This window comes from Melanaphis sacchari, unplaced genomic scaffold, assembly GCF_002803265.2.
Source record: "Melanaphis sacchari strain LSU unplaced genomic scaffold, SCAv2.0 Contig80_pilon_pilon, whole genome shotgun sequence".
NCBI lineage: Eukaryota > Metazoa > Arthropoda > Insecta > Hemiptera > Aphididae > Melanaphis > Melanaphis sacchari.
The window spans coordinates 1,132,689-1,160,374 of record NW_020271570.1 but is presented as its reverse complement, the minus strand read 5'-3'; the positions used below and the strand labels follow the sequence as shown (position 1 = coordinate 1,160,374).

At 25.7% G+C, this 27,686-nt stretch overlaps 4 protein-coding genes across 9 annotated transcripts; 2 read left to right on the top strand and 2 right to left on the bottom strand.

Annotated features, from left to right (window-relative positions):
* The first annotated feature begins 3,446 nt into the window (after window positions 1-3,446).
* Window positions 3,447-10,803, top strand: LOC112601963 (mannosyl-oligosaccharide alpha-1,2-mannosidase IA-like). The gene is made up of 8 exons (XM_025349862.1): window positions 3,447-4,278; window positions 5,267-5,485; window positions 5,959-6,138; window positions 8,754-8,967; window positions 9,398-9,622; window positions 9,995-10,278; window positions 10,380-10,496; window positions 10,573-10,803. The coding sequence occupies exons 1-8, from the start codon at window positions 3,754-3,756 to the stop codon at window positions 10,690-10,692; spliced, it is 1,884 nt and encodes a 627-aa protein (XP_025205647.1). The 5' UTR covers window positions 3,447-3,753; the 3' UTR covers window positions 10,693-10,803.
* A 3,498-nt stretch (window positions 10,804-14,301) lies between these two features.
* LOC112601960 (HMG box-containing protein 4) lies at window positions 14,302-20,354 on the bottom strand. Its single transcript, XM_025349854.1, has 10 exons — window positions 20,218-20,354; window positions 16,330-16,416; window positions 16,162-16,238; window positions 15,956-16,043; window positions 15,553-15,605; window positions 15,373-15,481; window positions 15,243-15,307; window positions 15,057-15,187; window positions 14,860-14,974; window positions 14,302-14,783 (listed from the first exon to the last, which is right to left on the bottom strand). Exons 1-10 carry the CDS (start codon window positions 20,258-20,260, stop codon window positions 14,616-14,618), a joined length of 936 nt encoding a protein of 311 aa, XP_025205639.1. The 5' UTR covers window positions 20,261-20,354; the 3' UTR covers window positions 14,302-14,615.
* Window positions 16,829-25,927, top strand: LOC112601957 (recQ-mediated genome instability protein 1-like). Of its 6 annotated transcripts, none has more exons than XM_025349847.1 (9): window positions 16,829-17,126; window positions 23,034-23,191; window positions 23,260-23,397; window positions 24,124-24,348; window positions 24,421-24,554; window positions 24,613-24,808; window positions 24,880-25,476; window positions 25,583-25,678; window positions 25,739-25,927. In XM_025349847.1, exons 1-9 carry the CDS (start codon window positions 17,120-17,122, stop codon window positions 25,847-25,849), a joined length of 1,662 nt encoding a protein of 553 aa, XP_025205632.1. In that variant the 5' UTR covers window positions 16,829-17,119; the 3' UTR covers window positions 25,850-25,927. The 6 variants fall into 6 exon arrangements, with proteins under 6 accessions (XP_025205632.1, XP_025205634.1, XP_025205635.1 ...); XM_025349849.1 differs by lacking the exon at window positions 16,829-17,126 and adding an exon at window positions 17,159-17,457; XM_025349850.1 differs by lacking the exon at window positions 16,829-17,126 and adding an exon at window positions 19,943-20,005.
* LOC112601959 (U3 small nucleolar ribonucleoprotein protein IMP4) lies at window positions 18,568-19,756 on the bottom strand. Its single transcript, XM_025349853.1, has 2 exons — window positions 18,878-19,756; window positions 18,568-18,817 (listed from the first exon to the last, which is right to left on the bottom strand). Exons 1-2 carry the CDS (start codon window positions 19,616-19,618, stop codon window positions 18,617-18,619), a joined length of 942 nt encoding a protein of 313 aa, XP_025205638.1. The 5' UTR covers window positions 19,619-19,756; the 3' UTR covers window positions 18,568-18,616.
* Window positions 25,928-27,686: the final 1,759 nt, after the last annotated feature.

Below are 27,686 nucleotides of genomic sequence, written 5' to 3'. Positions count from 1 at the left end.
ACAATTAACAACTACTAATCGTAATTCACACACACGTCTCAGGTGTTTACTGTTCATATTCTATGTTAAATAATAAATATTATGGTATTATTTAGAAAAATGTGTAATAAACTTAAAATGACATTTTAAGGAACGATGGATGGCTGATGCTAGGTACCTATTGCTACCCTGCTATCGTCTGTAGCCTTCGCCTTTAAACGAAACATTAACCAAATAAATCCTTAAATAGTTAAATATTTGTAGTAAATACACGTAGCATATACGTAAAATATACAAATTGTTCATACGCGTTTTATGTGATTAATCTTAGTGAAATAGTTATCTTTTGAACTAGTTAGTACCTAGTATTACTCGTAAATTATATTAATAAAACACCGAATTCCTATTGATCATTCGTATAAAACACGTAATTCGGATTCATATCTACGTATATTAAAATATAATATTTGTATAAATACTGACTGGGTTGCAGTATTTATGTATAAATTGGTAAATATATTGCAATTATCTAAATTAATATTAGTTTTTTAGTGAACATTAAGTGTATTACCTATCTTCTTTAAACATAGCCTGTGTAGAGAATTAATATTTAATATTATAATTGATAATAAAATGTGTTACGTTTCCGACTTAGCAATAACAGTGTATATTTATAATAAACTAATAACATATAACTGATTGAAATTCGAACTCTATCCATGATATATCAAATAAATCGTTTATCGTGCGCTATTTTTATTGTAAATAATGATTTTAAAATATTGTTTATAAATATAAGTAATAATACTTGCTAAGTAATATTTACTCGGAATAGTAAATAGGTAAATTATAATAATAATTGTCTATAAAAATTTATAAAAATAAAATACAATCAGTTGATTGGTAACTTCTTTTTAATTTTTGTGTTAACTTTTACATCAAATAATAGTATAATAATGAATAATAGGTACTAACAATTTTTAATTTTAAAGCTTTTTTTTATCAATTCGCTGGTTGTTTCAGGCTTGGTCTCTATTTCGATATCGCTCTCAGAAGTCACTGGATCTGATTTTAAAATAGTTCTGTGATTTTCCTCTTGGTCTATTAATATTCTTTCTTTCTTTCATATTCATAAAATATATAATCACTTTTCTTACATCCCAATTAACTAATGCTAGCATATTATAGTGAATATATAAATAATAGTTTTCTGTTTCTATTAGTATTTTTGCTCTTTCAAAAGTTTTTAATTTGTTACTTTTTAGTTTTTTATAATTATTATTGTTTTATAATATACAATAAATATCGGATATCCCCTGATTTTTTTTTGCACTGCATTATGTAACAATTTTTATTGCACAATTACTTTTCTCACTGCACAAAATGTGTCTTATTACACATTAAAAAAACCCTGCTTCATATCAAGAAAAAAGGGAAACAAATTAAAATAATATGGATTCCGAGGCATATAGGAATTCCCGGAAATAAATGAGTTGACCAAGAAACACACTAGCTATCGTTTTAATATCACCGCAAAATGCCAATTTACTGTGAATACCTACCTTAATATACTCAGATTTGGAAAACGCAAATAACTAACACTTTAACAATAAATTAAAATAAATCTGCAAGCTTTAAGACCGTATCCTCAAAAATCAATAGATACTAAGAACTTAATTTCATCCCTTAAAATACCGTATCTTATAAGTCAATTAAAAAAAAAAAAAAAAAAAAATCAAAATGAAAAATATGAGTAAATATATTATGAAAAGTCTTACACTGTTACACCATCTATAACTTATTATTGAATATCGACTGTTATCATTATAATATTTTGTTGAACGCCTTATTGTTGTATCCATTAAAAAACCAAACAATATGTATACCAAATAATCAACAATAAGTTATTCACTATTTTCATGACGTGTTCCTAAAAATGTGTGTATATGCTGCAGGGCCGGACTGGGTAAATGAGATACCTTGAGTTTCCCGGTGGGCCGGTTGTACATGTAGAGACTTTGTTTTAGGTTTATCTGTTAAGGCATAATCGACAAAAATTCGTAAAAGAGCTCAAACCTTAACTAACAGCTTAATATGTATTAATGTGTATTTTCGAGTCTAAACATATGATTTTTAAATAAAATCATAACATTTCTTTGTATCAATCAATTTTTATTTTTAATAAGTATTTTAAGGGTTTAAATTCTCAAAATAATATACTATCGTTTTATATGAAAATATATGTTTTTTTTTTAAGGTGGTTTTTATAGGTTTTCCTAATTGAGCCGATTTTTTTTATTTTCCCAGTAGAAATTTTTGACTCGGTCCGGTCCCGATAATATGTTGTGTACAGTTTTAGATTGTAGTCCGTAGGCGTGTCGTTATCCAGTAGTATATAATGGCGAAAATAGGTGCAAAACGTATCGTTTATTTTTAGTCAGAACTATTCTAGTTTTGTTTTTCGACTTCCGGTGTTCGGCACGCCGAATGCCGACCACTCGGATGCTTACAAGGTTACAATGGGCGAAGAGACTTGGTTAAATAATTTTTAATTATCGTGTTTAATTCTAAATTTAATTGTATAAGAAAACATTCTCATCGTACTCCCACACCCAATAACAATAGTTTTATCTTAATCATATGTTTATGCCACCTACTTGTTACGCCTATGCGGCTATGCCCTACTCTACTGTACTAAACAGTTAACATAGTTGAATAATCGAAATATTTGTTCTTAAAATATAAATTATAAATGACAGTTAATCAACGTTTAATTCGAATAAAATATAAATTGTATACTAGCTAAAGTGTATTGACTTTCTATTCTTATTGAATAGAACCTGTAGGAGGTAGAAATTACTGAGATATTAATAAAATACTACGCGTGCTATATTTTTGAGGATTATGGGAATATTGAAAATTGAAAATGATTTACCAATATCTCGCTCTACCCCCCCCCCTAATTTCTCCAAACCTCCCGTAAGAGATTATCAAATTTTATTTTATAACAACCAGTCAAACGTTAAACAACAATATTTAGTTACTACTTATTTAAACTATCGTGTACGACACGTTAATAATAAATAATTTAATTGCATAATATTAGAATAACAATTATTAACAATAGGACAACAACAATAATATAGTTTAACATCTGTAATTGGGCAGTAATGGAGCATTGTTCTGCGGACATTGGATGGTGATTCTAAAATGGTTCAAATGTTCTGTAATAATAAAATTCTATTTTAAACGTTATTCCATTCAAGGTTGATTATTATTATTACTAAAAAAAAAAAAGAAACCTCCCGGGAACGGCGATTGTAATCGTACCGAAAAAATTTAAATATCACGATGACTGTTTGGCTGATGCAGGACTTGCAGTGATAAATGATAACAGTGTTGTTTTGGTTGGTAGAGGAGAGGACAGGTGATGATCTGTATCGAACCCATACTGATAACTGGCTCATTAGTCGAGGCAGCAGTTTCGTTTTACCAGTTTACCTATGTTGTACAGCTATTTAGTTGGTAGGTGGAGTGTGAACGTGCTACAACTACGGCCGTCATCACTCGTCGTCAATAACGGGCCGAGTATCGTTTATTAATAGGTACATAGCTGTAATAATTAATCGCGAAAAAATTTCAAAAATAATTCAATTCCGCTTCTCTCCGCGGAAGAGGCCCAACGCTGATCATATTATTATGCTTAAAATTGAATGTGTCCAGCACTAGGTCGCGATAATCATTATTATTGTTGTTGTTATTATGTGAAAGTGCATGTCCGCGACGAATTTAACAATGACGAACTCGACTTTGCTGCTTCCTCAGTACCACAAATATCTCAATGGCGCACCAGTGCCGTTCAGCAGGCGGACCCGGAGGAACAGCGAACTGTGTCTGGTCGTACTGGTATTCATCTCCATGACCATCATCTGCTTTGGAGCCTTGTTCTATTTACCTGAGTTTAAGGCGTCTTATGGTGGCACTTTTAACAACGTTTACAAGCATATACAGAATGCAGGGCCCGAACTGTTGTTGCCGGCTCATGGTAACTCAAGGCACGATGGAGTACTGGAAGACCCGCACGCAGCATGGGACAAACAAGCATTGGAGGCCAAAATCGATGAGGATTATTCGGACAAACGAAAAGTGTTAGAAAGACCAGACACGGGAAATACTATAAAACAACACATAATTAACAATAGTTTCATCTCTGAACCTGTAGTAAATGTTGAACACATTGAAACTAGTCAAACTAATGAGATGTCTGAATTGAGACAAAGACGAAACAAAGTTAAAGAAGTGAGTACTTTTTATACTTGCAAAATACTTAGCTCTTGTAAATACATATTATTAAATACTTAATTAAAATAATTAAATGCATAAGTTAATATTATATAAAAACAAGCAAATTGTCAAAAATTACATTTTGGATAATATGTGTGAGCAGTGCCACAACTAGTAGAGATGCTAGAATGCATTAAACTTTCCAAAAGACCTCTTCATTTTATGAGAGTGTCTCCAAAATATTGACATTAAACTATTAATATATATAAAATTTAACCTACATCTAGGCTCCCATATCTTAAATTGTAGCACTTAGAGGTAGATGTACATTTGTCTCTAGGCTGATTAAATAATGGAGATGTAAATATTATAAAGAAAAGTCTTGTATTTTGACTGATTTATTTATTTGTGTAATTGTCTTTGTAATTATCGAATGTAAAGAATGTATTACTAGATAATAATTCACTCAATTACCTAATTAAAAAATAATATAAAATTCGAAGTTGCTAAGATAGTATTTAGTTGGACTTTTAATATCTAATAAAAAATTCTCAATTATTCTTATTTAGGTAAAATGTATTTAGGGTATTAATATGCTAAATAAAATGTAAAAATGACTTACAAATCTTTAAAAATGAGTTTTACTTTTAATATTTTATGTTTTTTTTTTTACCATTCTTAAGGGGTATTAGTATTAATCATGTATATTATTATAGGTACTTAATATTAAAAGATAAATATACAATTATAATATGATTGTTTTAACTATTATTAGTAATAATGATAATTTTAAGTATGATAACATTAATTTATTGATTGATTTATATCCAAATATTTTTCTTTTTGTAAATTGTTTAAGATAAAGTTTGTAAAATGACTAAGGGAATATAATATGTTATATTTAAACATTATTTATTAGTCTTTAAAATATATTTTTTATGTTTAATAATGTGTTTTATTTGGCTTATAATTACATATTTACTCTTATTTATGTTTTATTTAGATGATGAAACATGGCTGGGATAATTATGTTAAATATGCATGGGGTAAAAATGAATTAAAACCAGTATCAAAAAGAGATCATTCTGGAAGTGTATTTGGCTCAGCAAGTATGGGTGCAACTATTGTTGATTCATTAGACACATTATTAATCATGGGTTTACATGATGAGTATAAACTTGGAAGAGATTGGGTTGCAAATAATTTTACTTTAGAAAATGTGGTAAGTAAATGCTTTTGGTTAGTTTTATTTCTTTTATTCAACTAATTTACTAGTAACTATTGTTTTTATATAAACCCTCATATACATTTTTTAAACATTTATGTTTTTTATTAGTAAAATATTCCATTTATTTAATAATTATTGTATAATGCAATACTGCATTATATATTATTAATGAATGTCAAAAATTAAGTTTACTAAATTCAAGTTAATACTTATAATTTGTCCTGATATTTTGATATCTTACCAAATTTTTTATAAAAAAAAAAATGGATAACATTAGGAAAAACCTGCAAATTATATTCATATTAAAATTTTGATAAAATATATACTCAAATTTTAAGAATTGGAGCTATTAAATATGTGTATTTAGTATATTAGTTTGTGTATATTAATATTTTTCTTTTTCACTCATACCATGTGTACATAAAAATTTGTATTAATTTATAGGATATTATTTATTTTTTTTACAGAAAATAGATATATCAGTTTTTGAAACAAATATCCGTTTTATTGGTGGTTTTCTTACGTGTTTTGCTATGACTGGTGATACTGTTTTCCGTGATAAAGCTGAATATATTGCAAAAAAATTATTACCTGCATTTCAAACTCCAACTGGAATCCCATATTCATTAGTCAATCTAAAATCAGGGGTAAGTATCGTTTTTATATTTATGACTAGCTTACAAGACTGCAATAATAATTTTTAAGGCTTTTTTTTCAAATTTTTATCCAAAACCATTTGGTTTTGTATTATATTTAAAGATTTTCGTTTACTTAAATTAATATTATACCTTGTTAGCATACTTATAAGTAGGGCTCAAAATTTAATGGCCTCAAAACAATTAAACAATTACAAATAATGACTTAAAATTAATAAAAATAACAAATTTTTTTTAATTTATAAAATGTTTACAAAAATAAGTAACAGCTTTTAGTTATGTACCCAATTTGGTTAGGTTAGGTTTTTTTGTGCTAAAGAACAATTAGGTGACATTTCTTTGAAGTATTAAACACGTGATGGGTGTTTCAAAAACATTTTTTTGATATTATTTAATATTAATTATCTACTTTTAAGAAGTGTTAGAACTGTTAGAAGTATTTTCGAATCTATTCTGCTTTCCTATGTAATATATAAGCTAAATAATTTATGTCTTCCATTTTAGAATAAATGATTTTTATATCTTTGCTAGCTATCATCATTATATAAAAAGTGACAGTGACATCTGTTAAGAAGCTTTATTCCTTGAGAACATAAAATATGTAGAGATTTATTTAATAATTTAGCAATGGTAAGATATGATAAAAAGTGAAGCAATTATCAATCAGTAAAAGTATAATATCAAGGTAGGTTATTATTTGATGAATAATATGATTTAATAGTTAGATTTTCAATAAACTCATTAATTTTTTTTAACACATTCAATGTGGGATGAAATGTTGAGGCGTTATTTATACAATTGTTTTCAATTAGTTTTAATTTGGCCAACATTACATTTATTCTTTTTTTTTTTTCATCAGCGATGTTTAGAGTATATTACTGTATATGTGTGTGAAATTTGTATCTCACATTTTCTATTTTTAGGTCTTTTTTTTTGATTCGCAACAAACATGTTCAACTAGTAGAAACTTAATAAAAATTAGTTATTTAGATTTACATGCTAAGAAACACATTTTCAGTTTAAAAAACATCATCTAAGAATTTTTAAAAAAAAAAAATGCATTAACTTTTTTTGAGCCTTACTTATAAGTTATAATATAGGTAGTTCCAATTTTATTCCATATATTAAAATATTTTTAATGCCAAAATGTAGAAATTGTATATTGAGTACTCTTATCTAAATTATTTTGCAACATAAAATAGTATTGTATTATAATTTATAACCAAAAATAAATTATGTTAATAAAAATAAAAAGCATCCTGAATAGGATAAAATAATAGAGTCTATTATTTAAATTTTTATCATAGCACAATAAAATATTGTGTTATAATTTATAACTTAATTAGTTTACAATCAACAATAAATTATTATAATAAAAGTACAAAACATCCTGATTAGATTAAAGATTTGCAAAAATATATTTGAATTTCAGGTTTTAATTCAGCTATTAAAATTTAAATAGATATAATAATATTGTCATTAGTTTTTATAAAATTCACATTTCATTTAAATTATTTACATTTAAATAAGAACATTGTTGGTCATGATTTGTAATAGTTTAAGATCTTATTTATTATATCAAAAAAATATTTACTGTAATTTTAACTATGAATAGACTAATTTAAATTTACATTTTGTAATAAATATATCTACTTATACTTTTGTTACTTTTTACTTTTTAAATAAGTCCATTCAATAATAATTATTTTCATGTATAATTGTATAATATATATTTAGAATATTTTGCTTATTAAAAATAGGGAATAAAATATTAAAAATAATAAAATATTATTCATCCTTTTATCTGCACTTCAATTATTGTAAGTAATTTGAATTCCATTAAAAATTTTTATCTTATCTTACTTTTAGAAGTATCTGAAAGATTTAAGAAGAATCACTTAAAAATAATGGAATAATTTTTTGAAGATCTATTTCTAGTTATTTTTAAGTTTATATATTTGGCATAAACTATAATTTGATTTTAAATATTGTTTCAGTGATTATTATTAGATAAATAATTGTGCGTTTGTGTTGTTTTTACTGAATGGCCCAAAAAATATCTTTATGAACTAAAAATTTGAATCATATTAAATTTAGAGAATTAAAGTATTAAATTATTTTTGCATTCTTATCTAAATAAATATTTCTATACATTTGGTTTTTAAATTTGAACACTAATGAATCATTTATTATTTTTTGAAGCTGAAATAAATAATATTAGATTTCCTTATAAAACCCTTATAAATCCTTATTAATAAAGTTATAATAGCAAAATTTCAAACTTTTCTCTTCTTCTTTTTTTTCTACTTTAGAAAAGCTATATTTATTTATAGATGTATCAGATAAAATATTTTTTTGCATTATATCTTTTATATAATTATTTTAAAATTATTCTAATGTAAAAATTAATTAAAAATATAAAAGATAAAAATTAATTCAAATGATAAATTGTGCTCGTTTTATAGAAATTTACACTTTTGTTTTTTTTTGGTAGATTTTAGTCCAAAAACTTCCAAACCTTAGCATAGTCTTTATCAATTTAGTGATGCAGCTATAAAATTATTTTTACTAATTTATAATAAAAGTTTTCTTGGTGTTTTATTTAGAACAGCAAAAATTATTTATGGGCAAGTGGTGGTAGTAGTATACTATCAGAATTTGGAACTCTACATTTAGAATTTGTGTACTTATCAGATATTACTGGCAATGACATTTATAGACAAAAAGTTGATACTATTAGACAATTTGTAAGAAGTCTTGATCGACCTAATGGATTGTATCCAAATTTCTTAAATCCAATTACTGGAAAATGGGGACAACGTAAGTATTTTTGTATTCTTCAATATTATAAAATAATTTTATCTTCAATAATTCATATCATTATAAAAATATATAAATATGCATATTAAATATAATTAATTTGTAGAAAAGTTATAATAAAATAAAAATATTTTATTCTAAATGCTTGACATAAAATTATGTTTAAATGGTCATTAATTTAGATTTATCTAATTCCTTTTGAAATTAATGAGTTAAAAATTAAATTGTTGTATGCTAAATTAAAATAGTTTATTGAATTATTATTATTATTTATAATATGTACATAATGTTATACTTACAACTTTTTCAGGCATTGTTACTATTAATTATATTATCTATATAATTAAAAAGTTTTGAAATTAACATTTATCATATCTATCTATGCATAACGTATTATTTACATATTTATAATTGCATCATATTATTTTAGGGCATGTATCACTTGGAGGTCTTGGTGATAGTTTTTATGAATATTTGTTGAAAGCATATATACAATCTAATGGTAAAGATTTAGTAGCACGAGACATGTTTGATGATGCCATGGCAAGTGTAATGGATAATCTAGTACAAACATCTTCTAATGGCCTAACATATTTAGCAGATATGCGTTTTGATCGACTTGAACATAAAATGGATCACTTATCGTGTTTTGCAGGCAAGTAATATTAAATATAATAGGACTAATAAGTATAGTTATTTTTATCCCTAACATCTGTTTATTAAAAAATTAGCTTTATGATGTTGTGCAGTTAAATCTTTTTATAGTAGTTTTGGTAGAAATTCTTAATGTCTTATTAAAATTTTAAAGAATTACTACTTTTTTTTAGATTAAGTCTCTAATTACCATTACATTTTTAAAAATAAATTATTTTTAAATTCTATTACTAAATGTAATTTTATGAACTAAACTGTCTTTAAATCAATAATAATTTAAACTTAAGCAATTAATAATACAGGAACTATTATGATAAGAGCTAAAAGTGTTAATAACTAATAAAAACTTTATTTTATGCATGTGTAATTTTAGGTGGAATGTTTGCACTTGCTGGGGAAACTCTTGGCAGTGATGCGGCTAAACACTATACTGATCTTGGAGCTAGTTTAACAGAAACATGCCATGTAGCTTATGATAAGACACCTACAAAATTGGGACCTGAAGCTTTTAGATTTACCGATAATTATGAAGCAGTTGCAGTTCGTGGCAATGAAAAATACAATATTCTTCGGCCTGAAACAATTGAGTCATATTTTGTTTTATGGCGATTAACCCATGACAATAAATATCGAGAATGGGGATGGGAAGCTGTACAAGTAAGAATCATTTTACTTCTCAAGCATAACATTTGCTAACAATTAATTATCAGTCTCAGTTTTCGAAATAGTTTTTTACATTTTGGTTTTATTCTATTAAGGCTTTTGAAAAACACTGTAGAGTATCAGGTGGATACAGTGGAATTAAAGATGTTTACCAAATAGATTCAAGCAAAGATGATGTTCAACAGAGTTACTTTTTTGCAGAAACTCTAAAAGTATGTAATGTTGATTAGTAATTAGACGAAATAAAATTATTATAATCTTATTTATTTATATAATATTATGTTTTAGTATTTATACCTATTATTCAGTGATGATAGTTTAATTCCATTGGATAAATGGGTTTTCAATTCAGAAGCTCATCCACTTCCTGTTAAAGAACGTAATTCTCAGTACAGAATGCATCAATGAGTTTTGTAATTGTGAATTATAAGTTTGGAATGCCAAAAAGTTTGTTTATGAATTTTTAATGTATGTTAAACATATCAAAAGCCGAATAAGTTTTTGAAATTCTTTAACATATATTAGGTAATTATGTTTTTTTATTATTTTTTATTAAAATCTAAAATATGTATGAATATACAGTACATAAACTACTGTATATTAGTATACAGAGTTATTAAAAATAAAAAAATATTTTACCTGTTAGCTTGTAAGCAATTACCATTATTTACGGCGTGCAAGATTTGAATAACTTTGTATATTTAATACATATTTATTTTATAGATTTTGTTATGTTAAATCTAAGTATTTGGAAACCACTCTGGATGATTCATATAATTAATTTTCTGTGATAATAAATTAATTTTTTTGTCTAGCTATTATTCAAATTTTAAGCAAGTTTTCTTTGTTATTGTTTGCTAATCTTTTTTTCTTTTTTAACAACTTAGTAATTTTTCTTTTAAGATTACACTACTCCTGCATGCAGTGTCCGTCTTAGAAATACATAGCATAGAAACCCGTTCATTCTGAGTAATCCATTTAACTCTGGCATGTTTAATATTAAAGTGAATTGACCTATTATCAAATTTAAAAGTAAGAATATAAACTATTGAATTTCATAGGCTTATTTTTATTATAAAGTTAGTGATAATCATTTTAAAAGTCTAAATTGTTTGTACATTTTTTAATATTCATAATTCACTGTTATATTAAATAGTTAAATAGATTATTTAGAATGAATAATTTTCCATATTATGTGTTTGTAAGACAAAAACTAAATGCGAAGTATAACGTCCTTTTAATAAATATTACTTTAAGTTTTATTATCTATAATTTTTTAAGACAAATTATGATTTCACAGTTCTACTGTATGTTATGTTGTTTGATCTTGATATATTTTGATAATTGACGGCTAATTAATATACTTTTTAACTTATTAGCATTATGTATGTTTTAATAGTTACTAATACTTTAAAGGTATTACTAAAATTTTAATTAATAAAAAATTATTTTAACAGGATTTTAATTTTAAGTTTTAGAACTAACAACAGGTATTTTATAGATATATTTATAAAAAAACTTATATAATTACTGGAGTTTGGTATGTATTGCACTTAAAAAATTTGACACATAAATAACATTAATATTATCAAAACATTTTTTTTTTTATATTAATGAATAAAAAATGTATAATTAAATACAATTAAAATATTTATTATTAATTACATTTGGAGATTTTTCATGTTTAAAAATAATTAGATTTGTCAAATCTGCCTTTTTTTGTTAAATATATACAAAGTCAATTTTTAATATACCTTTTCACCTCATAGCAAACACATTAATCAATAAAAAAAAATATATAATTACATTCAAGCTTGAACCCTAGTTATGACCTACTTTTGTTAAATATTACTTATAGATAAATAATGATCATAATATTTTAAAACATTTTATACACTTTTAAAAGGATGATTTGATTTAATTTACTTTATCTCATTAAACAAAAATGTTTAATATATAAAAGATATTTAGGTATTTTTAGGTTTAAGTTTGTGGTGGTTTTAATTATTAAATAATAAATTATTGTTTTTTTATGTTTGATGGTAGTAAAGTAATTTTCCTGCACTTTATTTGTGAGCCAAATGTATTCTATAATATTTATAATTTACATAGTCATAATGTCTAATGTAATATATGTAATTTATAAATTTACATTTTATACCATAAAATACAATGATGTTATACAATAGTAAATAATATACAGAGAACTATTTCCTGGTTTTATAATTCTTTAAACAAATTTAATTTTTTTTTAATATACATGTAATTTATACTGTTTTTTAGCATTTATACCTCTTGACTACATTGTTTATGTTTCAATGAGTTAATTTATAATTTTCATAAAATTCAAAGATATACCATTATTTTCTATTACTTTTACCATTTATTGTTTAATTGATATAATTTTGTAAACTATGTAATATATATATATATATATATAGACATAATTTATTATCACAATAATATAATAATATTAAACAGGATGATCTGTTTTTATAGTGTAGAGCTATTAAAATGTTCTCACCACAAAAAATCATCAACTCAAAACAAATCATGCTTTCTATCAGTGGCAAAGTTTCGCATAAGACAATGTCCACTTAAAATATGATCAATGAACTTGATTTTATTATATTTGAATAAATATTTTTTGTTTTTAAAATTTTAATGTAATATGTATACATTGGTCAAAATAGTTTCTTGTAATATTCTTAAAACAGACCAGTTGTTCGTGTGACATAGGATCAATCTCCAGTAAACATCTAAAATCTGAATAAAATAGATAAATTAACAATATTAAATAATATCAAATTTGTCTCGTTCAGTTGTCTTGGCATGTGTGGTAAATTAGAAAACGGATGGGGTTATTAAAGTGCTACTTCATATATCTCACTGTCCATAGTTTGCTATATTTTATTTTTAAATAATTCTTTTTATAACATATTAATTCAGTTATCGATGCTGTATCATCTACTGCCACAAATTGTATTATGGTTAAATTTTAAGTTACGGTTTATTTATTTCTTGTGCGATATTGTCTAAATATGTGTATCAACTATCAGTAAAATTGCCATTGTACTTGATTTATTTAATTTTTCAACATCCCTTTGGCTAAAATCACGCCTTGCCACTGATTAATTTTATAGTATCCTATTTAGTAATATAATATTTGCTATAATATTTTAATACTTAATAATTAAATTGTGTACATGTATATTATTATGTATTAATTATTTGTTGTATAATAACAAAATGCAAATGTTACATTAGACCATAAATAATTTAATTTAAAAAAATTAAATTTTTATTTTTTCTAGTTAATTGTACCAACTGCTATATTAAATTATTGATACTTTCTGTATCTATAAGAATTATGCATTTTAAAACTACATTGTTATAATTTAATTTATATATTGTTCCATCCTTTAAAAACTGAGTTTTTTTTATAAATTGATTTATTTGACTACTCAATTATTGGAATTTTTAAATTGTATTAAAAAAAAAAAAAAAATAGTATAATATCACATTTGCATTTATTTTCAAATTGTAATTAATTTGTACAAACCTATGTGTATGTAAATACAAAAATATAGTTAATACCAATGATTCACTTTTGCAGTGACATAATTATTGATCATTTTATCATAATCACTTGTTAAGTAAATAAATTATAAATAATATTATGTGTTATTATGCTTTTAGTTGAGTTTAGGATAAATTAATTTAAAAGTGTGTTAAACTTTATTTGTAAGATAAAAAAATAATAAACAAAAAAAAAATATAGTTGTTTTTTGCATTTTATTTTTGTTTGAAGTATTACCTCTTATATCTAAATATTTGATAATTATCAAACTTTATTTTAATATGTCTTATATTATATTATGCTGCAGTTCAGTAAAGCAGTAAGGATTTAGTGACAAAATTAAATAAGCAATTGGAAAATAAAAAATCTAACAAATATATATGTATAATATATTGTTTAAAAATAATACAAAAATAAATAATTATTTTATACTGTGATAAAAAAAAAAAAGCTTAAAATAATACATGAATATATACATTTTTTACAGGGGAAATGGAACAGACCTGAATCTAAATCATTTTTAAAATGCTTATTAATATTACGCTTAACTTTTAATAATTTACAGTACATTTTATTATTGAGGGCCTACAAAGTATTTAGTACAATAGTCTAAAGTTTGATGTGGGATCTAATTTTGTACAACGATTGCTATTTACTACTTCACTCTTAACATTTATATTTTTTCTCATCATAAATTGGTAAGAATTATATATACCAACGGAAAATCTAATGATTAGTTTAATTAATAATTTTATAATCCTGGCATTATATAGGCTATGTCGTCCATTAGTCTTGACATCGTTTCTTGGGAGTTCACATTAATTTCTGTCACTTGTTGAGTAAGACAAAGTAGAGGTCCCAAGGCACATAACAAAGAATCTAGAAGGACTGATACACTACCATTTACAGCTATCTGGCCCTGAAGACACAACATAAACATGGTTGTCAATACTTGTGAAAAACAATTTCTAAGGTAGACTTCCTAATCAACTCACTTGATGTTCTTTTAGTCTTTGGCCAATTATGCCCAATGATTCGCCAAGTAAAGCCAAATGAGCTGCTACGTCAATAGGCTGTGTCGATCTTAGCGGTTCTAATTGGGATTTGTTTCTAAATATTAAAAATAATACAATTAATATACAGATTACAGTTAAGATGGTTATTCTAATATTTTATGTCAAATATTACTAACGTATTGCTTGTATTTATTGAATTATCAATAATTTCTTCGCTTGATTTCTTTACTGTAATTTTTGAATCATCTGTATTGCTGTCATCCAATCCTTCGCGTTCTAATAATCTCTTGGCTTTGCGTACCCATCGCTACAAAATTAAAAATAAATTATTAGATGTTATAATTTCTCTAGATGGAACTTACACTTTTATCCTCTGTTGGTACAGATTTCCACATGTCTCTGAGCTGTTGATTAATTTGTACCGTACCTTGACAAATTGTTTCATAGTTAAAAAAACCAAATAAGAGAAAATAAGATATTAAAGAAACTTACTAAAATTTGGATAAGCGTTCATCAATGTTTTGCGTACTTCTTTAGCCCATAATGCATATGCTACAAACCCTGGTTCTTTCATGTTTAAATTTTTGAGAGCATACATAAACTAAACATTTTTAAAAATAAAACAAATATTAAGTACGTTATATCTATAAATCATAAAAGAAGAAAATTTACTTGATTGTGTTCTCCTACTGAAATAGAAGTGCCGCTGGGTTCAGTGTAACTATCTATAAGAATTTTAATATCGATTATAATAATTTGCACGAAAATGCCAAGGAAAGAGGATATAGGTAGTTTTAAGTCATGGATCAATTAATAAAATTGTGCTGGTGCACCTATGCTAAGAGCTTAAATATCCTATATAATATAATATGTTGCAACATAGACTTACACATTCCAATACATAACAAAGAAAAACAAATAATATATAATTAAAAGTGAAGACTGTAAATTTGGTATGATCAGCAATCGTTGTATTGCATGTATGTTAGAGGGTGGTTTAGGTACTCATAATATGTGCTATAAAATCAATATGCCTTATTCTTATTGATTATTGTGTGTAGTTAATGCAACTCACCACAATCCTTTGTGTCTACAGTCCATTCACTGCTTTCAGTGTGTTGTTGATCTTCTAAAAATTCCATACTGTTATCATCATCATTGAACTGAAAAACAGAAAGTCTTATTTTAATGTCTATAGATATTAACATTTAAAAACAAAATACATGGTATATTAACATTATTGTAACACATTAAGGTTTGTTATTTAAAAAAAATACTGACTTGATCGAGTGGCTCGTTATTGGACGATTGTCTTTTTGAACTTTGTTTCGACAACCTGGGAGTTTTATCTTTTTCTTCTGTTGAAAAATAGACAATAGTTAACAGCATGTAAAACAAATGTACAAAGCTAATCGTTCATTTTTAATCATTCAATGATTTTTTACTCACGTATGTCCGAAGATTCAAAACCTAACAACTTGGAAGATTTCTTTATGATTCTCCCGGATCTCGAAACTGCAGTAACTTCCGGTTCGTCTTGAACATTAAACAAACAGAATGTAAGTAAGAATAATAATGTACCTTTAATATTAAAGTGCATTGTACTATACCAAATTAGTACCTATTATTAACTTGAAGACTTAAAATCAAAATGTTCTCATTGTCGAGTAAAAATTTAAAAAGCGAAATCGCAATACCACAGTAAGAATAGTTATTAGACCGAACGCTTTAATTGGTAGACGTTTTTTTCTTTTGAAATCTAAATTGAGATGTCTCTATCGTAGTTCATAATACAGTAACGTATTTGGTTGTTAGTTGTTACCTATTGTAGAAAAAGCTAAGAATGTCTGAATAGTTATTTTTATAGCTATTAGTTTGCATAAAATATTTCTAAGGTTAGCACTTCATTTTGTAATAACAAATAATAATAATAATAATAGAACTATTTAATATCTACTATCTACCTATTATCATGATCATTAAAATTAAATTTTTGCGTAGATAGGATTCTATTTTGGACTTTGGACTCAATTTTAATTTTAGGTCGTCAATAAGAAATATTTTACAGTCTTCTGTCTTTTTCAGACTTAAAATCCGTTTAAAATGATAACTATAATCATGACAATAAAATTAACTACGGATTTAAGGAATAGGAATTCATTTTAGAAACAATAATAATCTTTTCAACTTTCAAGTTTTATCTGTTTTTAAAATAGTAGTGTACACTGCATACTGAGTAATGACTAGTGAGTAGTAATACTATTACTATACTACTTTTATAGATGTATACCAGTGGTTTAAGGTTTTCAACCGGTGTGTCGCGGCACACTGGTTTGCCGCGATAAATCTATTGATATAGTTAATTTTGTATATATATATATATAAAAATATATGCTTTACATATTATATGAATTGGTGTGCCGCAAAAATTTTGTAGAAGAAGTGTGCTACATTGTTAAAAAGATTGAAAACCGCTAATGACGTACTGATCGTGTTGGACGTATTGTGATCTGTCTGTCAAGTATATTGCATGATTTGCATGGTGCGTCTGGATAAGTTTGGTATGTTGGGGCCCAGGTAAGTCGTTTGTCAAGGTAAACTCTTGAGTATTTGGTCACATCTTTAATACGAATTAGTACGTTGTCGAGTGATAGTTGAGGGCGTTCTTATTTACTTAGAGAAAAATTCATTTGGATCGATTTATTTTCATTTAACTTGATTTTCCATTTTTTGGTTCAGTTAGAGATTTTATTTAAGTGGTATTGTATATAATGGCCTGGGTGGTTATGTTTGGGTTTTTGTTAGATGATACTATAACGGTATCATCTGCATATGTCGTTGAGAGTTGTGAAGTTTGTTTTGGGGATATCTTATGTATAATTGTATAAATATTACATACTATAAGTGATAGGTCGCTTCCTTGGGGTACACTCGCATTGATTTTATGATAGGGGAGCAAAAATTATTATGTTTGACAGTGAAACATCGGTCCTTGAGATAGTATTAGGTAATATGGGTCAGGTAAAAATGATTTTAATTTAAACGAGCAAATGTTAAAAATATATTTTTCGCTTTAAAATTTTAATATTGATTCCTATATCACGTTTAAAAAAAAAAAATTGTAGAGTTCATAGTGGATAAAAAAAATGTATTGTAGTTTTTAGTTTTAAATATAAAAGAAAACCAAGAAAGACCTGTTTTTTAGTGATATCTGTAGATTGTGAGTATTGTAACTTATAAGTTTGAAATTTGTAATATTACATTGAGAATTTTTTTTTTTATTAAACTTGGACTATTAATATAACTTTGCGTGTAGATTTAATATTAAACTCAGTTTCATTAAAAGTTATAAATACTATTTGAAAAAAGTTAAATGTTATACATTTTTCTGTTATGTATTTATTACTTATCCTATAAAAGTATTTATATAGAGAATAAACATATTAAACTAATATTCATAGTTAAATAAGTATTTTTGCTTACTAAGTGTAAGATTTGTTTAAAAAATATACATTTTCATGTTTTAAATGTGTTACAGTTAAGTTAAAATAAAGTAAGTGGTTTTTTTTTACTTAAACAACTTATTTTAATAATGCAATTTGTTATCTTTCTTTACGATTATATACAGATGATAAAAAGTTAAATATGGTAATTTTTAACATCATCAAAATTAACATATAAAAAAAGTTTTTTTTTAATTTAGGTAAAGTTTTTTTATTTACAAAACAATCACTATTTAAGAAAAAATTGTATCATCTTGAGCCCACCCATCTTTTAATGATAGATATCGACGCTTGGATGCAGTGTTCATGTAAGGTCTAAGCATCCATTCTGTGTCTGCTGTATCTGCTGATTCTAAGGTCCCCAATTTTATTTGGTAAAGTTTTAACTGAAAACGAGGACCAACTTCATTCATTTCGATTTTGTTACCATCCACCTAAAAATATTTATGTTTAATGACGATAATATAAGTAAATTGATTATAATAAGTTTGTACCGTTTTGTAAGTATGGTGTCTAAACGATATAAAGTCATCATGATTTGCAAAAGAAATGACTCTCTTGCTATCTTCCTTAGGAACCGGGTACAGATACTTCAAAATGTTCATTGTTCTCTTACCAAGCTGTGTTTCAAAATTGTGGAAAATCAAATGTGGAAACTGTTCAGACATTGTACCAATGTCTGGAACGTCATGCCTCATTACCACGTCTGTCAAGTTGAAATAGGCTGTTGGGCCATACGGCATGTGACAAACAATCAATGTGTCCGGGACACCCCGGTGCTCATGCACAACGATAAAATCAGTCACCTCGTTAGCCCGGCAGGCCTGCACCAACTGCTTAATTTCATAATTACCACGGTTCATGCGTTGGGCATTTGGAAATATCAGTCTGAGCTCTTTGACGAATTTTTTTAGTCTGGCCGACGGGTCGTGCGACGTTGTGATCATGATTTTCGGATCCTCAACACCAGCCCAACGGTACTCATCGTCCTCGTGCGAGGTACCCGCACCGCCCTCCTCGCCACCACCGATAGTCGACAACCCTGGTGAATCGTCGTCCCATTCTAGTTTTTCCTGTAAGTGCAATGCCTCTGGGCGCAGGTCATAATGAATGGGCACGTTCTCGTCCAAACAGTGTTTAAGCCGTTCTTTTTTGTCTTGGATCACCTTTTGACGGGTTTCCAAACTCTTGCGGTACAAGTACTCGCGCCGGAGTCGAGCTTGCCGGCGTAACATGTTGTGTGGTGACTACTGACTAAATCGATGAAATTATTGAATTGATTGAAAAATGATATTATTTAATAGTTAAATAGTTAATAGTCAATGGACAGCAGCTACAACAATTGTCACAAAATCATTATTTAGCACGCACTGTAGACTGTAATCTATAAGCACTATGCACGTGGTCGTGTTTACACTTGCCCAGCCACCGACGATAACAGAATAACAGATCGCTCGTCTTATCATCAACCAGTCGTCTGTGGGCCTTTCGCAGGCTGTCCTCGAAGTCAGATTCATCTGGCCACTCTGTTTTGTTGTTTTGTAAACATAATTCACTTTTTTAATATTATTATTTACGATTTTCTCATAAACGATAAACGTATTCAATTAAAACCGTCAAAAGTAAGTTAATGTTTCATCGTGTACTATTTAACTCGTCATTCTGGATTGTAATTCACAAAAACGAAATATGACTTAAACTTAACCGTAAATGTAAATCAAACGCGTAAAACGACAGCGGTGGAAAAATCGATCCCATTTATACCCAGTCAAGATTTACTGCTTACACTAAAAGAATTAGAAATCGTATGTAATTTACTAGTTACACTACTTACTTGTATGTTTAGGATCAGATTTTCGGCCCTTTTCCTTGTCCATTGCGTTTTTTCACAACGTTCTGTTTTAACTTTGTCAAATATTTATAATTTATATTCAGTTAATTTTTCCTAACACTGGTTGTTTTCCTTATCACATACCTGTGATTAAATGAATTTTATCAACGGGGAAAATAATGATAATACACTTGATATAAAGTGTATCGAATCGCACTTATTTTAACAAGCATAAAATATTATATAGAAATTTATAAAATATTTTGTTGTATTACAAATTAAAATGACGGTTAAGTCTTAGTAATTTTAGGCACTACGTTAGTCCTTTATCCAGTATAGTTTTAACACATTCAGTTATAATTTTATTTTTTAATTACTGTTTTAATAATTCAATGAAATTAAATTTTTCAATATTGTTAGAATCTTAACTAAAATTAAACTTATCAGTGATATTAATTATATTTACACACATAATCTTATGAAAGTTTAATGAAAATAAATTTTAATTTAAATTCAATTTATGATGGAATATACTAGTATTTTTAATAATCTGATAGTTAATAAGATCCCATATATGTTGGATAAACAAAACTACTTTTAGATATTTGACATTCAACAGTTTTTTTTTTATATTTGTCATTCCACACTCAATAGTCAATATTTTTAAAATTCTGACAATTCAATTAACACTGAGCAACGAATGTGGTCCTTAAGTGAAATATATGGTGAAGTCTCTGATAATTAACAAGACAATACTGTATGTTGATGGTGTAATTTTTCTATTTTTAAATTTTTAGAGAACATTAATATTATTTGCTAAATAATAATTATAACTACAGTTTCTATTAAAAGCTATACTTATAATTAAGGCTTGGAACTTCATGCACTTAAAAAATTCTAAATAATTAATATGCATATACTATAGTACAAATATTTTATTAAAATATATTTTTATATTTTGTACTAATTATTTATATATTAATAAAATCATAATTATTAACATATTAATTATCAAATGTGCTCTAAAAAATGATAAAATTAAAAAAATAAAATCACTTAACACTGTTTGTATTTTACACTTTTAATATTTTGTTCTGTGTCATGTCATTAATTTCAAGCTTACTAAAAATAAATCTAATAAACAAAAAGAAATGCAAATGTAATAAACTTTGGCTTTGAGGCTTGCTTATAATTTTGTAAGGTACTTAAGTTTAAACAATCACCTGCCTTTGCACTTGTTCAAACATAATAATGATAATTGGTATTTCTGATAATTGTTTTTGACCTAGAATTCAGCGTTGATCTTTATATTCCTATGACAGTATGATTTTTTAAATATAATTCTCAAATCTTGATCCATTTATATATTTATTATTTACAACACATTTTATATAATTTAATATATTATATTGTTACAATGGATAAAATAAATTTTTCTATATTTATTGCTAAATAATTACAAAACTGTGGCATCTTTTAGGTTATAGTTTTCTCAGCCCTCTCCCACCAAAACAAAAAAAGTATTCTGTGGATTTTGTTAATTGACGATTATGGCTTTTAGTATGTTGGTAGTTAGATATTTATGGTTAATTTGATTTGATAGTTATAAAATATGAGCTTAGTTTAGGTAATATTCCATAATATAATAAATTAAATATAGATAAATCAATAAATTGTAAAATTAAAAAAATGAAGAGACTAAAAAATATGTGTAAAACTTCACAGTTTAATATAAATTTTAAAATAATTGATTTTTAAATCAATAATATAATGTGTGTTAATGTTATGTTATCAAATATTGCTTTTTAATATTTTTCATTATTTTATTTTTATTGTATATTCATATTGTTATTACATCATATATTTATAAAAATTTTGGTGTCTTAAGTCACTAATGTCCTACATTCTTAGAAAAAAATACCTATTTAAATTGATTTCTAATTTACCATACAAATACTGTCTATATACTTTGCGTTGCCTCATTAGTTATTATGTATTATTAAATTAGGATATTTTAAGTATATTTAAATACCTATAAAATCTTAGAAAAATGAATTATTTAAAAACTTTTATCTAGGTACCTACCTACTTTAATAATTCTAAAAAATTTAAAAAATGTGGCACATGTGTCTTATGCTATCTTTGAACAAATTTTTAATGTTGTATGCTATTTACAATAATTACATTATCTTTTGTGGTCCGTATTGACGGTATCAACGATTATGTAGGTATACGAGCATTTTAGCTCAGTTAGCATATGTATCAGTTGTACTTTATTGTAAATTATACTTAATACTCAATGTAAAACTGAATAAAGATAATAATAATAATAATAATAATAGGTATAAAATTATACAGTTCTAAAAAATTATATGTACAAATCTACAAACTTAAAATACTAATTTGCTCAATAGCCTATTTGTTAACAGTTGCTCATATTTTTTTTTTATTTTTTCAAAAAATATTTTTTTTATATTTCATAAAAAATTAAAGAAATATGAATAATTGTTAACAAATAGGCTATTTAAAATGGGACAACTGTCAACCAATAGGCTATTGAGCAGGTTAGTAACATAAGTTTGTAAATTTGTATCAATAATTTTTTTTGTAGATAGCATGACACATATGCCAAAAATATTTTTATAATCTAAAATATAAATTTATTTATTTTATAAAATTCAATTTTTTTTAAATATGTTTAAATGTTTTAATAAAATATTTATGTTCCATTGAATTAACAATATAATACCTTTTATGTACATTTAATTCTTTATGATTAAATTTTACCAATTGTTTTTATTTCATTTATTTTCTTTTAGATTTGAGATCTATTATAAACAGCTGTACAATGACTATTTCTAATGTAGAAATGCGCAATCATGTAATTCGTCATTTGGAGAAATCTCATATTAAAATATCATCTGAGAACGAATGGTTTAAACAATGTGTGGATTTCTTCATATCTGATAATCCAAATGTAATAAATGAAAATATATTATAACAAGTAAAATTAATAACAGCTTGTTCTCATTATTTTGTTTTCAGTGTGATGTAAAAGATTTATCTTCCATGGTGGTTGAACAATTAAGTTTATCTGATTTTCAAGAAATTGCATTGTTTAGCTTACCGGCCAATTTAAATAATTGTGATAAAAGAATGTTAAATGGAAAGTACTGTCTTCAGGTATTGTGCCATATTTTATCCTACTTAATCATTTTTGAGTAAATTTATCATGTTTTAGATTTTAAATAGCTCAACAATCTTGATTAATTATAATTTATTATTTGAGTGAAAAATTTTAGGAAGTGCTGTAACATTTTTATTTAGGCTTATCTATTGATTTTAAATAAGATTTATTTGTTACTTACTCTAATCATTTTTTAATTTTCTCAGTTTTTTTGATATAATGATTGCCCTACAGTCTCATAATAAATATTGAAGAAATCTCAATAACTCTGAATGGTTTTTATAATTTGATGATTAATTATTACTCTTAATTCTTTGCAATGTGTGACAGCACCTCCTCATATCACTGGCATGTTGATATGGCTTAAATGTTTTTTTTATTAAAAAAAAAACTATTTAAAATTAAATGTTTTAATCTTATGACCTCTACTGTCACATGTTTACGAAAATATAAATATTTTTGACATTCTACTGTTGCATATACACTTTATTTTTAGTATAGAAAATCTTCGATTAAAATAAAAATATTTCTTATAAAGTGAATTTAACGCAATACAGTCAGATATATTATCATGTTTGAATGCAGTTGTCAAAGGGTTTAATTTATAATAATAAATATTAAAACACCACTCGAGATGAATCATGAAAGACATCCAGTTTCCATATCCTACATAATAATTGTATTCTTAATATTATTATAAAATCATGTTCTAAAAACTGTAGGTGAATACTATACTTGATGTTGGCCAATCGTGTTATTCACAATACAATATAATAGTAAAAAGAGACACTAGTAATACTGAAATTGGTGATAATAAACCTGCTCCTTGGGAACCTAAACCACATAGAATGCTAAAAATGATGTGTTCTGATGGTCGACAGGATATAGTGGCTATGGAATATGAGCCATTGCATTGTCTTAAAGAGCCATTTATTCCTGGTTTCAAAGTATGTAATAATTAAATTCAAGCTACCAAGCTATTATTTGAATGATGAGTAGATTTTGAATTTTTGTTTCAGATAGTAGTTATCGGACCAGTTGAATATAGGAAAGGAGTATTACTATTAAAATCTAGTAATGTACATTTCATTGGAGGTGAAGTAGAACATTTATTAATAAAAAATGCTCCTTTTAATGTTTTGTGCAGAGCTCTGTAAGTGCTTAATTGAAATTGATGTATTCATATATTAATCTTATGAATTATTTTGTAGAAATAAACCCGAATTAGAAAATCCTTATATTTTTTCAAATATTGAAGTTGAAAATGCTATTATGGAAGTACAGGAACCACATGATATTCCACCAAGACAGATAGAAAATGTTTCTACGGTTAATATAAGTGAAGTTCCCCAAACTAATACAAATCAAAGTTATAATAACAATCGTGTTGGAAATGGAATTATTACAGTAAGTACTTAATTATCATGTTAATTTTACTTAGTATGAATTTTATTGATTTTTATTTTATATTTATTAAGTATGATGATTTTTTTGATGGTGATGATGATGATTTATTATATCTAACTCAAATGGCTGAAATTGAAACTAGACTCACTCAATCTAATAATATTGTAAATTCTGTACCATTGCAAACGTTTGATGCACATCAACATGATACAAATGTCAATAAAACAAAAGTATCAGCTCCTAAAAATAACAACTTAATAACAAATAAAAAACCAGTAGTCACTGCAAAACAGACTAAAATATCTGATATGTTAGGTCCAAGTACCGCATCAACATCTAGTAGAAATTCATTTGCTGAATCGACTAGGCATCAAAATGACAATACAATAGACAACAATAGTATGTCTGTTAAACATATATCAGGAAAACGTATTGCTAGTTCACCAATATATACAGAGACTAAAAGGCCATCAATTGAATTGCACACTCCAGAGGATGATTGGGGTGATATTGATATGGATATTGATGTTTCAAACCCATTGATTAAGATTTTAAATTCTGCTTCTATTGTTAAAAATTCAAAAATACAAGTGAAACAAAATGAATGGATATGTTCTGGTATTGTGATGGATGAATCGAAACATGAAGAAGTCGAGTTCTCGTCAGATGTAAGTAAAGTGATAAATAAAAGTAAAAATAAATTCTAATAAATATAATTATATATTAATTCATGAATGTATTATAATTTTGTATATACATTTATTTTTATTTTAGGTACTGGAAAGATTAATTGGAATTTCACCAGAAGAAGTTCTTCAGTTAAAAAACGATAATTTAAAATGTGCCTCACTAAAAGAAAAAATTGAAAAAGTATGTAAAATTGTATAGTTTATCCTTAAATTACATTTATTTAACCAATTTTATGTTTAGGGAATCAAAGGGGCATATAGAAAATTGCATTTATTCAAAGGTAAGATAACTTTGACATATTCATTAGATGGAAAAAAAAAACCAATAATTACAGATATGGTAATAGTATAACTGTTTATACATTATACTGTATAAGTTTGTTCAGTATATATTAATGATAGGTGTTATTTAATATTTACAGCATGTTTTTCACAGACTCAAATTATATGTATTAATTTAATTTTAAATAAATGTTATTTTTATTTACACATTTGTTATTTATCACTAGAGCCTGGATTTATACGCAAATGCATACTCTTTCATAAATCACCTAGAATAATTTTGATTATAAATGTCAAAGTTTCGTATTATGTAAGTTCTATAGTTAATTTTTTTTTTTTCATATTTTTATATATTCTACAATAATAATCATAATAATTATAATTCTATCTTTATTCATTAAAATAGTCATATTTATGTCTGTAAAAATACCTACTGTTGATTGTAAATAACCCATTCAATTTACATCAATAAGTTATCAACAACTGACGAATAAATATTGAATATTTTATTGGTAAATTTATAAATACCTGCATGGATTATACGTTTACATTAGACTAGAGCTTATGAACATATACTGTGCAATACATTTTGGAGCACAGAATTTAGTTTTAGTTTAGTCTTTACCTAAATTAAATTGAAAGTGTCAATGTGTCATCATTGGGTTAAGTCAGAAGTAATAATCAAAATACAAATAGTTTAACAAAGATTTATGTGATTTTATAGTGGCTAATAATATTTCTGTTTTTAAATTAATCCATAGTGGTACATTATGGTACACTCTATATTCATATTTTTAATTTTAATTTTTTATTATTTTTATTATTATTATTATTATTTATTTTTCCCGTTTTTGCAACATTTTTCACTGATGCTTCGCTACTATTGGTCGCAGTGTAATGTTATATTGCTTAAAACCTTCCTCGACAAATGGACTATCCAACACAAAAATAATTTTTCAATTCGGACCAGTAGTTCCTGAGATTAACGCGTTCAAACAAACAAACTAACAAACTCTTCAGCTTTATAATATATAATATAGTATAGAGTATAGACTATAGAAGATTAAATGATTGGGTTTTCAAATAGGTATAAGATATTTAGTATATCAAAAGTTATTAAGATAAACCTATTCCTATTTAAAATTGCAATCATTTTGTACATGATTTAAATATAATGACATGAATACTATTTAAAAAACATATGTCAGTTGACCTAAAATAAATATATAATTTATCTTAACATTATATAGTAGGCACTTAATTTTAATTTATTCATTTTTACAATATTTTGTGTTGACTTAATATAATTGTGATTTATTTATATCTTGACTATTTGATTATATTTTATAAGTATTGTTTATGTCAATGGCGGGGGCGAAACATCCGCGATTCACACGGATGATATTATGTCGTTAAGGTCATTATTGAGAAATTATCATCTGAAGAATGTATCTACAAAACCAATCATTTTAACAGTTAAAAAATTAGGTACAATAATACATTTTTCAAAAAATTTCCCTATCATTTATTGATTACGAACATTTTATGGTCTGAAAAAATATTATATTGTTGTACCCATATGTAACAAATCTGTAAATGGTTAAAGCTGGCGAAGCCCTTAAAGTATTTTACCCTAAACGGATTCATGTAACGTAAAATGGCAATCGATTAATTTCATATACTTAGAAGATATTTTTTAAAAGCACCTTCACGGCCTAAATACTTTCAAAGAAATGTGTCCCAATTTGAGTTTACCCACACTATCAATATTAACTCGCTCGGGTATATGGCTTAAAGCAGTAATTTACTATGGGAAATATTTAAATGAGATAAACCGTGTTATTAACTTTTTTTGATAAAAAAGTAGCAAAATGTGTTGAAAACGTAGGTACGCGTATAGTTTATTT

Coding starts and splice junctions, on each gene's coding strand:
- LOC112601959 (XM_025349853.1), bottom strand. CDS start 19,618: ATGTTACGCCGGCAAGCTCGACTCCGGCGCGAGTACTTGTACCGCAAG. Junction 18,818..18,877: donor GACACCATACTTACAAAACG/GTACAAACTTAT, acceptor AAATATTTTTAG/GTGGATGGTAACAAAATCGA.
- LOC112601960 (XM_025349854.1), bottom strand. CDS start 20,260: ATGGACAAGGAAAAGGGCCGAAAATCTGATCCTAAACATACAA. Junction 15,606..15,955: donor TGTAGACACAAAGGATTGTG/GTGAGTTGCATT, acceptor AAATTCTTATAG/ATAGTTACACTGAACCCAGC. Junction 14,975..15,056: donor TCAATAAATACAAGCAATAC/GTTAGTAATATT, acceptor TTTAATATTTAG/AAACAAATCCCAATTAGAAC.
- LOC112601957 (XM_025349847.1), top strand. Junction 24,349..24,420: donor CATTTATTCCTGGTTTCAAA/GTATGTAATAAT, acceptor TTTTTGTTTCAG/ATAGTAGTTATCGGACCAGT. Junction 25,679..25,738: donor TAAAAGAAAAAATTGAAAAA/GTATGTAAAATT, acceptor TTTTATGTTTAG/GGAATCAAAGGGGCATATAG.
- LOC112601963 (XM_025349862.1), top strand. CDS start 3,754: ATGTCCGCGACGAATTTAACAATGACGAACTCGACTTTGCTGCTTCCT. Junction 8,968..9,397: donor TACTGGAAAATGGGGACAAC/GTAAGTATTTTT, acceptor ATATTATTTTAG/GGCATGTATCACTTGGAGGT. Junction 9,623..9,994: donor TCACTTATCGTGTTTTGCAG/GCAAGTAATATT, acceptor GTGTAATTTTAG/GTGGAATGTTTGCACTTGCT.